General features: G+C 46.0%; 5 protein-coding genes and 1 non-coding gene across 6 annotated transcripts; 3 read left to right on the top strand and 3 right to left on the bottom strand.

The window, feature by feature from the left end:
* Nucleotides 1-219: 219 nt before the first annotated feature.
* Nucleotides 220-1,100, bottom strand: LY89DRAFT_721403 (uncharacterized protein). Its single transcript, XM_018218646.1, has 2 exons — nucleotides 793-1,100; nucleotides 220-734 (listed from the first exon to the last, which is right to left on the bottom strand). Exons 1-2 carry the CDS (start codon nucleotides 1,069-1,071, stop codon nucleotides 372-374), a joined length of 642 nt encoding a protein of 213 aa, XP_018067733.1. The 5' UTR covers nucleotides 1,072-1,100; the 3' UTR covers nucleotides 220-371.
* Nucleotides 1,101-2,202: 1,102 nt separating this feature from the next.
* On the top strand, nucleotides 2,203-2,274 carry LY89DRAFT_t56. The gene has a single exon. It is a non-coding gene; the product is annotated as a tRNA-Trp (tRNA).
* Nucleotides 2,275-2,897: 623 nt separating this feature from the next.
* Nucleotides 2,898-5,120, top strand: LY89DRAFT_651570 (HET-domain-containing protein; the record flags this gene model as incomplete). The annotated part of the gene is made up of 2 exons (XM_018212169.1): nucleotides 2,898-3,353; nucleotides 3,459-5,120. 2 exons carry the CDS (start codon nucleotides 2,898-2,900, stop codon nucleotides 4,794-4,796), a joined length of 1,794 nt encoding a protein of 597 aa, XP_018067732.1. The 3' UTR covers nucleotides 4,797-5,120.
* An 86-nt stretch (nucleotides 5,121-5,206) lies between these two features.
* LY89DRAFT_785094 (uncharacterized protein) lies at nucleotides 5,207-6,931 on the bottom strand (the record flags this gene model as incomplete). The annotated part of the gene is made up of 1 exon (XM_018222853.1): nucleotides 5,207-6,931. One exon carries the CDS (start codon nucleotides 6,929-6,931, stop codon nucleotides 5,207-5,209), a length of 1,725 nt encoding a protein of 574 aa, XP_018067731.1.
* A 1,441-nt stretch (nucleotides 6,932-8,372) lies between these two features.
* On the top strand, nucleotides 8,373-8,876 carry LY89DRAFT_556799 (ankyrin; the record flags this gene model as incomplete). The annotated part of the gene is made up of 1 exon (XM_018208386.1): nucleotides 8,373-8,876. A coding segment is annotated over one exon (504 nt), but the record flags the coding sequence as incomplete, so codon positions are not given.
* A 653-nt stretch (nucleotides 8,877-9,529) lies between these two features.
* Nucleotides 9,530-11,571, bottom strand: LY89DRAFT_651562 (uncharacterized protein; the record flags this gene model as incomplete). The annotated part of the gene is made up of 2 exons (XM_018212168.1): nucleotides 11,184-11,571; nucleotides 9,530-11,130 (listed from the first exon to the last, which is right to left on the bottom strand). Exons 1-2 carry the CDS (start codon nucleotides 11,299-11,301, stop codon nucleotides 9,530-9,532), a joined length of 1,719 nt encoding a protein of 572 aa, XP_018067729.1. The 5' UTR covers nucleotides 11,302-11,571.
* Between the last annotated feature and the right edge of the window lie 115 nt (nucleotides 11,572-11,686).

The raw sequence follows: 11,686 nt of genomic DNA, 5'->3' as shown, positions 1-11,686 counted from the left end.
TTGAAGTCTGAGGTTGAGGCTTGAAATCAAAGCTTGAGACTGACAACATACTACTAATAGATTCTCTTACTCTAAAACTGTGTAGAACTATTAGTGATGGTTATTTGTCCGTCCAGATCTGTACAAGTACGAGAAGTGATGGGTTCAGGGTCAAAATTGTCCGGCCTACCCATTGAGAACGCCAGCTATCTGATTGCATGGGGGATGGAGGGTCTTTTAACGTCGAGTTGAAGAAATTTGGAGACAGAGCCGTCAATCAATACCTTCCGATTATCACATTCCATACTAGGGTATCTAATCTCAGCGCCGTAAATCCTCCCAGTCAATGTAAAGACCTTGTCCGTGTTATGCCATGTATCCTCACGACATAATTACAACATAGTTTGAATGCTGGCAACACCAATGACCCCAGCCAAAGCCCAAACCAGCAAGTTCTTATTGTTCAGATTTGCAGCTGCTCCACACTTTCCCGTCGGGTTCACCGTCTTCTCAGCACCGCCAGTGATCTCGACGTCAAAGCGGTAATAGTCAGAGCCGGACAAGGTTTCAACCGTACTGGCAGCTGACTTTGTAGTACCCACTGTGGCCTCCACAGTTGCAGAGCAAGTAGCTGCAGTAGTACCAGCAAGGTGACACGTCTCCAGTCCGGTGACCGTTACATCGTAACCCTCGGTAACGGTTGTGGCGGCGCTGGAGAATTCGTAAATTGAGGCTCCAGAAGTCAGAGTGGCAATCTGAATAATTTTGTCAAATCTCAAGACTCGTCAGTATGGAAAAGGTGTTGCAGCTTACTACTCCATTAGGGCCACATGTAGCGCCGTCAACGAGGGGAAGATTCGCAGTGCATTGAATTGCGTATACCGTTTGGTCCACGCATGCAGTAACAATTGATGCAGCGTATTCGTAGTCTGAACTTTCGGCATCTATGAACATATTGATAGTGCTGTTTCCTGTCGTAGAATTGTCCCTGGTGTTGAGGTTGGTGTATGCCTGGTCCATCCGTGGACTGAGTCCAGGAATGAGCCATTCGCCAAGGCTAGGAGCGTGTGCTGCACCGAGAGGAAATGCCATGTTGAGTTTATGGTATCTTTTGACGTTCCAGTCATCAGTGCTGTTTCGTGAGAACGGCTACCTACTTATACTTACTGCGGCGGTTCTGTAAAAGCCCAACTTCGCTTATTCTTGGCAGTGACTGCGCCTTGTCCTACCGAAACAACAACAATCGATAGTTTCGATGGCGGGGTTGAGTTGGTTCAAGTCTCGCCGAGGCGGATTGTCAGGCCATTTTCCTCGACAACCCGGAGAAACATGGGCCATTGGAAGGTACAAATGCTTCGTATTCTGGAGACAAGGCCAAGGCTTGGACGAATCTTCTTAAACTCGTCGAATTTCGAGAAACAAAACCTGAGTCGAAAATGATTCATTCTATTCGATACGTGGACCTAACAATTGAAGACATCATTGTACAGGGGCTGTGCAGTGTTTGAATCCTTCCTGATCCTTTCTTCCATTATTGGGCATTCTGCCTTGCCCCCACATGGCGTTGGAATGTGTATCAACCCATGCGCAACATCCCCGTGGCCAACCTCGTCCCTAGGGAACTACCGTTGTATGTTGTTGATTGGTCTCTGCCTGACGCCCAGTTAAGTGGATACGAGGAGTTGCGGGCTGGCTTGCATTAGCGATCTGGGGTCGGGTGCGGCTGAGATTTAGGCAGCCTTCCACGAGCAGGGATGAGAAAGGTCAACGTAGTGCATTCCAGTTGGTTGTTCGTTGCGTTTCAAAGTAAAATCTGGATTCGACCTGAATGCGGCCTCTCTTACATATCCCAAGTGAAAAGAAAGCAATATAAATCAAGCGCAACCCCTGCTATTCGCAATATTCACGTGACTGTGATGCCTTCCCAAGTTTATCCGCAGTCTATTTTGACCATAGTATGCTATTCTCCCTATTCTTATGCGGTGTTGTTTAAGACTTATTCTATTAGAACAAATACTCTGTCGTTCAAATGTACTTGGCTAGGTGTTTTCTTGTTTCCTGCAAACCAAAAACTCGTCTAATTCTCGGTAGCAGGAGTTTCTTCGGCCTCTCTATTGAGTTTCTCATGGATTTAAATAAGAACAAAGTTTTTCTCATTGTCCAATCATTGGACCGCTGGGTATGCTTTCTTGCCAACATCTGCTAAGCGCAATTTCACTAATTTGTATAAAGCGCAACGGTAGCGCGTTCGACTCCAGATCGAAAGGTTATCCGTTCAAATCGGGTGTGGTTCAATCCCTCATTTTGGATTTTCTAAATTTGCTAAAAGATTCGGTCTTCCTTTGGTGAATTCTTTCGGTGAATTTATTGTCACCAACTTCCGGGCTTCTTGCAAGCATGGTCATTTTTTCATTTTTGTCTACAGGATAAGCTCTCTCTGGTGCTGGAAAGCTCTGTAGCTGGATTCCACAAGCAGTGGAATCCGCAAGTTCCAGAAGCCACAGACGGTGTACTCGCCAACTGAAGAGTGAGAGAGATGTTAAGTATATACGCATTCTCTTAGAATAATTTTCGTTTCGGGTTCTTCCTTGCTATTTGAGTTATCTATAGGCATCTGGCATCTTTTACTCCCCATTTGGAGAACTGTATGTGTACGAAGTGTGTGAGTCCTTGATGAGTGCCAATTGAGTGCCAAAGAGACTAAGCTATTTTAGGCCTAGACAATCTCGGCTAATCTCATCCTCAAAAAAGATCTCACAACATTTCAATCTGACAACTCTTACAACAATAGCGTCAATTGCCATGAACTTCAGGTTCACCTTCCCTCTGTGTCTTGAGATGGAAACACACGAAATTGATACCTAAAAGGCGTTGCAGCAGTGCCATGGGCCCTTACCAGACAGTCAGCGCATGTCAGCATGGTGCACCCTAAAAGAAAGCGAGAGGAATTGAGCCCAGAAGCGCAAGAACCCGTTCGAAACGCCTCTGCTGTATCCAGTACAGCATATCAGCACTTCAAATTACCCAGTCCATCGTATATTCGGATCCTTGAGCTACAGCCTGGGGAGGGAACCTCATCCCTGAAATGCAAACTATTTTCGGTCGAGCGCAAGTATGCACCCCCTTACGAAGCGATTTCGTATGCTTGGGGTCGGTCAACGGACACTAAGGTCATCTATTGCGACGGAAAGAAGCTCAGAGTTACTGTCAATCTTCGAGACGCCCTGTGGAGAGTTCGAGACCCCGCAGAGTGGAAATTACTATGGGCAGATGCCGTGTGCATCAATCAATACGATAACGAAGAGCGTGCCGACCAAGTGAAACAAATGGGGAGCATCTATGCGGATGCTGCAAGAGTTTTGGTATGGCTGGATGTGCCTAATGCCAAGTTTGGAGCTTTTGACTATCTGTTCGACCTGGACATCGACAATAGCCCTCATTCTGATGCTACAGTTGGACGAGCAAGTCTGCTCCTCGAGGATCATGTCGCAAAACTGGAGACTGCTGATACTGATACCGAAGGATTAGACCCTGAATCTAGTATGATCGGTCACGCCTTTGCACAATTGCTTGATTCTCCGTGGTTCTCCCGCCTCTGGGTGGTTCAAGAAGTTGGACTTGCAAAATCAGTCGTCGTCATGTTTGGCCATACGAGGATTGATTTTGTGGACCTTATAAGGTTCATTCTACGACTTGAACGCCGAACGGTTCTGATAGACCGACTAGGACTTGTCACTGCCGCAAGAGCGAATATCTTCACAACCTTTCCGCAACGGTCGATGGAACTTGCAGGAGAAGTAGATGAAGATTGGGATTTCTTGGAATTGATGGAGGTTACTCGCGGGCAGAAAGCTTCTGACCAGCGTGACTATGTTTACGCTCTTCTCGGCCATCCAAGCGCATTGATAGGTGGCGAGTTGATTGTGGAGCCGGATTACGATATGAAGACGGATAGTTTATTTTTCGATTTGGCAGTAAAGCTCATCCATTCGACAAATAGTCTACGTGTACTGTCTGCTGTCCAGCATATCAATGACAGGGAACTGGAAGAAGCGACTAGAATCTCTTGGGTACCACAATGGAGCCGAGATTTTGCTCTAACTTCCTTGGGCGCATCAAGAGGCCACTACTTTGATGTCTCTTATGATTCGTCTGCTGGATCAATGCCGATATGGGAGCTTTCCGCATCTGAAAAGCTGCTCGGGGTTCGTGGTTTTGTTTTCGACGTCATCGAAGACCACGTCACAACGGAGGAAGATGATGATCAAGGTTTTGCTGTCTCTAAGCCTGTAGACATGCTTATTTCGGAGGCCTCCAAACTCGGATCACGTTTTACACTTCCTCCTTTCGATAATATGATTGAAATTGGACAAACGATCTCAGTGGGATATTCGAATGACAAGCCGAAGCATTTTTGTTCGGGATTTGCTGCCTTCAGACTTCATCTGATGAAAGAAGCTCAAAACCAAGGACGTTCTGTCTCCATTGACCTAGCTCCGGAAGGAGATTCAAGTATTCGGCAGGCTTCCGAAGGCGTGGAAATCGATGGTATCTACTGGGCCACTTCAAGATTCTGTGCCGGGAGAAAACTGTTTTCGACACGTGAAGGAAGTCTCGGCCTCGGACCTAGTGTTCTGAAAGAAGGGGATCTATGTTGTATCTTGTTCGGAGCTCCTGTTCCTTTGATCTTGAGATGCGCGGGGAAGCAGTACAAGCTGGTTGGAGAAGCTTATGTGCATGGAGTCATGAAAGGAGAAGCCATGGTGGACTGGATGCTTGGGGAGTGTTACCAGGAACAGACATTTGAATTAAGATGAATGTAGAGCTGTCTCTCGATATCTTGAATTGGAACTGTTTCCGGCTCTATCATTCAGAGTAATACAATGCTTGCTGGAACTTCGACTGGCAGCATCCCTGATCTCCGCCATCCTCAGGTTACGGAATCCTCAACTACCGGTAGTGGAAACCACAATATATGTTGCTGCCACCATTTCAAAGCTTGGAACGATGAGCCATACGTTTTTCAGGGTCTACCGTAAGATAATATTGTTCCAGAGTTTGTAGGAGAATACAAGCAAAAAAGCCATTTCTCCGAGATAACGGAAAACTGTATCGTAATTGTGTGTCGAAATTTCGCAAATTTGATTAGCAATTAGGACTTATCCCACTCACATTGTCCCACAAACTCTCGAACAATATTATGTTATGATTTAATTTCTATGATAGATTATGATACGTTGGGGATGTCTTTCGCCCAGGTCGTCTTATAGACTGAATCAGGCATTGATCTCAAACTCGAGAATGCCAAGGCAATAATGCTTAAACGAGCTAGACAATAGATAATGCCTGCGGTGAGCAATATAGCAATGTTAACGGACTCTGGAAGAATATTTCTCCGCGGAAACAGATTTGTTTGAGCGCTGTCAGTGAGCTTCTTGGACCTGAACTTTCCATCAATAACTTCCGTGAGAAGCTTGAACTGTTTGGGGAAGTCTTTAGGAAGATCTATCGATCTTCGATCGATGAAGGGGCCTTTCTTCTCGATGAACTCCAGCATCTTTTTGGAAAGCGATGAAGCTTTCTCTTGATCTTCCCCCAGGATATTGACCCATAACTTGTCTGGTCGCTCTGGGTCGTTGTATATCTCCTCCAGGTGTTTTTGGGGATAAAAGACTGTCATTTTGTCCGAACTTTCCCGCGAGAATTCCCTCATGACACGGGAACAAGTACGCATGAAGTCTCGAGGATCTTCCCATCCCACGTGGTACTGCGATATAGGGATAGCAATCAGTGCAGTAGGTGGAACAATGATTGATACCAGTGTTGCTACCCTCCAAAACGTCTTCTCGATAGATGTCGGAAAGTCAAAGTTCCATGCTATGGCATGCAAACTTCCAAATCCCGCAGACAGTATCGCCAACAAGTAGATAGCGGTATGTGTTGTTTGAGGCTCCATAGGTGGTATATTATCGTTCGGAATCCTCTTTCGCGGGCCTTTCTCCGTATTCAACTTTGCGTTTGTTAGAACGCTCGCCATGGTTTCAAAAGTCTGGTGGAACTCAAGATCCCCGTCGTAATGTAGGTCAACAATAAATGGTGTCCCCACGTTCTGTGGCTTGTACCAGTAGAAGGCGTAAGTCAACACACCACATATTGCGAACGCCAAAGTGAGCGTCTCCAATTGAGAGAAGGCAAGATGTCGTACCGATCGTGTTATGATAGAAAACACCAGTGAAGATATTTGAACAACTGCAATCAGCTTCGTGAAGAAGTCGGATTTACTCTTGTCTTGGATGTCGGCTTCTGTAAAGCTGGGTATTATGCAGTCACGCCAACCCTTGACTAGCTGAGCCGTGGTCAATGGAAAACTTGTCATAGAAGAAGCGCGTCGTTGCAATTCGGCATCGGAATTATTCTCGGCACTTTGGTTGTCCACTTGACTTGGAGTACTTGTTTGTCGAACAGCGAAACCGCCCATGTTCGCAAAGTAGCAATGTATAAGCGTCCACTCCACTTCTTGAGGGCCGTCGTAGCTACTACTTGCATAGTCCTCTGCTGATATTTCCTCGTGCTTGCCAAGTATCCTTTGAAGAATGCGAAGCCACCATGGAAGTCTCACGGGATCCCAACACTGCCGTATAACATCCATGTCATTTATCGCCATAGATAGTTCCAATATAGCGTGAGCCATGATGACCTCGGGTAAGACCAGGGTGAGGACCATCCATTTGCATTTGCGCAGTATTTTCCTCCATGCACGCTCGCTTGAGTCTGGAACATTCAGGTGTTGAACACTCCACGTGCAAGCGAACATTGTGACCAAGCAGCTCTGAACAATCGCAAGTGTTCCACGTCGACTTGGACTCTCTTGCCATTTAACATTGGGATCTTGACTGCTATCTTCAGTGGCAGATGTTGAATTTGCCAACACCAATTCGAAGCCATAGCACATCGCTGTGGAGATGACTGCGAGATTAAAACTCGACTTCATCATTCTTAATGTCGGTCTCAGTAATATATCGTAAAGTTGTTAATAAATGGCGTCGTTGCATTCATTGCTTCTTGGAGCTTTGATAGACTAGAAATACAGGCCCTCAATAATCTTTAGGCGGTGTAAAGCTTTTGTTCCTCAAAATATCCGATGCCAAGTGCGGCGCTTAGTATGCCAATTACAATGAATCGCTTCCCGTCTTTGCTTGACCACGGGACGATTAAGGATAAGCCAAACCATCATGATTGGAACAAAGAATGTGGAGCCAATGACCAATATTATGTTTTGCAATTTTGTGTTCTTCTTCTGTTCCTCTTTCTCCCCTTGGTGAATTTTAAGGTTTATAAGATCAACGCGTCAACAAACAGAGAATATGTTCGAGAAATGGAGGATAAAGTCAGACGCCAATAGAGCCCTGCTCCAAGCGTCGGCAAAAGGCGAAGAAGAGACTGTTCGTAGCCTAATCGAAGGAGGAGCTGATGTCAATGCGAAAGACTCGGACCACAAGACATCACTCCACTGGGCAGTATCAGACGGTCACTGGTCAACATTAAAAGGAAAAGCTTCAATAGTAGATCTGCTCCTCGGAGACGACAGACTGGACTTGAATGTTAAGGAAAAATTTGGACAGACAGCTCTGCACGTGGCCTCGAAGAATCGCAACTTGGAGATAGTCAAGAAATTGCTGGATCATCCAAAAATCAAAGTCGAGATGAAAGATCGCGAGGGACGTACGGCATTACTGACCGCAGTAGAAGCGAGAAATGAGTTTACAGCCGGAGAACTTCTGAAGAAATGTGACCTGATGTCGAAGGATTCGCTGGGACGAACGGCACTCCATTGGGCAGTTGAGAAGGGAGACAAAGAGATGGTGCAGCTATTGGCTGAGAATATCATCGAGAAAGGCTTTGATATGTCATTGAAGGACGGATGTAAAGGTGACACCGCACTACACCGGGCAGCTTGGAAGGGTGAAACAGAGATAGCTAGCAGGCTGATCCACGACTGGAATATGAACACCAATGCGACCAACGTGGGTGGAAAGACGGCTCTGTACTTGGCGGCAGAAGGTGGCCACGAAGAAGTAGCAATGCTTCTCCTTGATGTGTACATGCTGCAAAACCAGGATTCGTCACTCAGTATGCCGGAGTTTCTGCGGAGGCTTGCAAATTGTCCCAGCAAGATCAAGGATGACGTTGAACTATTTTCTTGGGCAGTCCAGACGGGTCACCAGTCAATCATTTCCGAGTTGCTTGGTTTTGGTAGAGTCACTGCTGCTGCCAGCGATAGCGATGGTCGAACTCCACTCTCCCATGCTACTGAAAAAGGAGATCAAAATCTTTTCAATTGTCTGACTTCTGCTGGAGCACTCGTGGATCCGAAAGATGAGCAATACGGACGTACACCCCTTTCCTACGCAGCTGCAAGCGGTCACTCAGACATTGTTGCAGCCTTGCTGAATAATGATCAAGTTGACGTTGACTCGAAGGATAAGGCTTTGTACACTCCTTTGTGCTATGCATCTGAGAATGGACATGCAGGTGTAGTAAAGCAATTGTTGGATACTGGCAAAGTCAGTCTAGAATCCAAAACTTATAATGATTGGCGCAACAAGGGAGGTATGACACCTCTTTTACTCGCTTCGAGGGGAGGTCACGATCCAGTAGTTAAGCAGCTGCTTGACACTCGTAAAGTGGATGTTGATGGGAGAAATGCGCTTGAGCAGACGTCACTGTCCCTTGCTGCGCAACATGGACACCATGGCGTGGTGGAGATCTTACTCGCAACGAATAAAGTTGAGATCGACTCAAAAGATATACTAGGAAGAACGCCATTCTGCTATGCTGTTCTCTATCGGCATGAAGCCGTGATTTACCAACTCCTTGACACTGGACAGGTGGATATTAACTCTAGAGATTCCTCTAGATCAACCCCTTTGAGCTTAGTTGGCCAGATCGGAAATGATGCCGTGATTGAGATCCTGAAGTCATTGGGGGCCACGCTGTAGATATCCGATATGTTTCGGCGGTTCAAAAGCGACAACATACTCGTGGTTCATGTCCGAGGATAATTCGCACGTTCAATGAAGACTTGTGGACATTGCATGTCCCAGTACGGCATGCTATAAACGTCTAAATCTACGTTGGGCAGTATTAATCAAGATTTCACCTTTCTTTGGGATATTATTGTTACTTGTCCTATTGTTGAGGATTACTATTTATTCTTGAATCGATGAAAATCTTGAGCATTAAGCATTGAAATGCGAATAATGCGGAGATAGTGCGAAAAGTAATGCATGGGTGTGGAAAAGTTTATCAATCGCTATAAAAAACTTTCCAACAAAGATTATTCGCTCAAATAACCGGAAAGAATTCTTTTTTTTAAGCTTGAAACTAAATAGTATATATCAGCGTTCTCGACAAATAGCCTAGAATCCAACTCTAGAAATTATACGTGATTGAGTCTTCAGATACTAGTATCTAAAGCTTGCGAACCGAAATAGAATCATTTCAATTTTTTGTGCCATTGCGGACCTGGACTGAGATCACTCTCCAATAACTAAATTATATATCTCGGTTGCGTCTCTTCTCGCCGTCTTTTGCCTCCCATACCGGTGGAACTACGTTGTGGTTGTGATGAAGAACTGAAGCTAGGTGTTCTACTCATGTCAGACTCCTTGCGCTTCCGTGATGGCGACCAAGGAGGCAGGATATCTCCAGCCGGGTGCAACTTATCCGGTACTGCCACGCCGAGATTGTGCTCGCCGCCCTCGTTATATGGCCCATCCAAGAGTGGATCATATGTCCATGATGAATCGAGGCCTAGCGTATATGGAGCTATGGCTTTCAACTCAGCCCATGATAAAGAGTCTTCCACCATTGCGATGTATATGTCCAATATTTTCCCCTCCTCGTCCATGATGGCACAGTTCTTTTGCAGAAAATCAGCGTCATAATTCCCGCTATTAAGCCGATCTGGAAGTTGACGTAGCATCGGAAGTCCTCGTAGATTTCTAGCGTCACAGGTTCTTGCAATAAGAGGCTGCCAAGGACGCCCTCGCAAGATCTTGGAGAAAGCTTCGTTGACAGCGGCAGTGAATGACTCGTGATCTGTGTTGGTGATGACAATCATTTGATTAAGGCCTCTCGACAAACATCGCTTGTATGCCGCGGTATCCTTCTCAAAGGGGAATGGCTGTGAGGCTGTCGGCAGCAAAGAAACATGAACTGTCCAAGACTCAGCTTTGGTGCCCAACGAGGTGAGTCTTTCTCTGAACATTTGTATATGAGCGAGCTCAACATTAGATCGAGGTTGAGGGTCCGTTGGACTGCCAGTCTCGATTTCATCTTCTGATATTTGCTTAGCAGTGATCGGTTCTGTAGTAATTGAAGAACCCTCAAGTTGCTCGACCCTATCCTTGATGCACATGGACGCATCGTCAATTTCAGTTAACCGAGAACGCATTCGTTCCGCATCGTCAATCAATCCTTCAATTTGGTCATCGTAATACGATGTCTGTTTAATCAGAGTTCCGATGTGCTGCCAAAGACCTGCGATGTTTTGATGCGTATTTTTGAAGTCGTTTTCGTTCTCTGTCCTCATTTTGTCAACAAGATCTTCCAGTTGACCCAGCCTGTCGGTAAGGCCTTTGTGCCTCTCTCTGTCCAGCTCTTTTTCTAGTAGAGCAACTTTGTTTCTCAAAATCACAAGTTCTTTTCCCTCAGAGGAAGTCGAATCCTTTTCCAGAGCATGGTAGCATGCTTGATGACCACAGTCGCAGGTACTCCCCGGAATTGATCGATTCCGCATCAACCCAGTGCAAGAGCACCTTAAGCCTTTGAGCTCGGCATGCAACAAAATGTAGCGGCAATCCCCTTTCGGAAGAGAGCCATCTACTAACACTTTTTCATGCTGTGGTGGAGAGAACAAGGTCTGGCTCTGTAATGAAGCTTTCTCTGGCGTTTGAGCTCTTTGCAAAGAGGAAGTCTCTTCAAAGCTAGGAAAGTTCACTTTCTTGTTTAATCTCTGCTCAATGTCACGGAAAGCCTGATATGCGGGAACGATATAGGCGATAGAGGTGCGTGGATCTCCAGCAGTGATATATCCATAAAATTCCCCACTTTCGAAATCGACAACCCAAGATCCGCAATTCCCGTGTCCTGTCGTGTGCAATTAGAACGTAAGATTATCTATAGTGGGTTCTAATACTCACTCAGTGGTCCATCGAGCTGTACAGACCACATTTCTTGAAATGCGACGCTGTGAGGAAGTTGCATGAAGGTTGAACCCCCAGTGATGGTTCCTTGAATGATATACTCGGTAGTTGTCATAACTTGTATCTTAGATTTCCGGGGTATTTCTCGTGCGACGCTTTGAGTACGAGTATATCTAGGTGATTCATGGATTGACAGGGGTAGAGGTGAGTCAATACGTATCAAAGCCCAGTCGAGGTCGCTCGTCTGGGAAGCCTCCGAGAGTACCGCTAGGCGGCCAAGAGGGCTCAGAACATGCTCTGTCGAACCTTTCAGCGATTCTATTCGATTCAAAGTGGCGGAAGGGGAAGCCTTCAGATTGATCTTCGGTGAATTGTGCTCGGTAGTGTCTGCTGAGGTCGATCCCTCAAAGAGACTTTGATCGGGCGACATGCTCCCTATACAAGTATTAAGTAGAGCTAATCAGAGAAACGAATGCAGTAGACTGACCACGGCTTGTCAT

Source organism: Mollisia scopiformis (assembly GCF_001500285.1).
Source record: "Mollisia scopiformis unplaced genomic scaffold LY89scaffold_19, whole genome shotgun sequence".
Classification (NCBI taxonomy): domain Eukaryota; kingdom Fungi; phylum Ascomycota; class Leotiomycetes; order Helotiales; family Mollisiaceae; genus Mollisia; species Mollisia scopiformis.
Note: the sequence above shows the minus strand (reverse complement) of the source record. Positions and strands in the feature narration are given on the sequence as shown.

Excerpts from the sequence above, each read along its gene's own strand:
- LY89DRAFT_721403 (XM_018218646.1), bottom strand. The coding sequence starts at position 1,071 with ATGGCATTTCCTCTCGGTGCAGCACACGCTCCTAGCCTTGGCGAATGG. Across the intron at positions 735-792 it reads CATGTGGCCCTAATGGAGTA|ATTGCCACTCTGACTTCTGG; the intron begins GTAAGCTGCAAC and ends AAAATTATTCAG.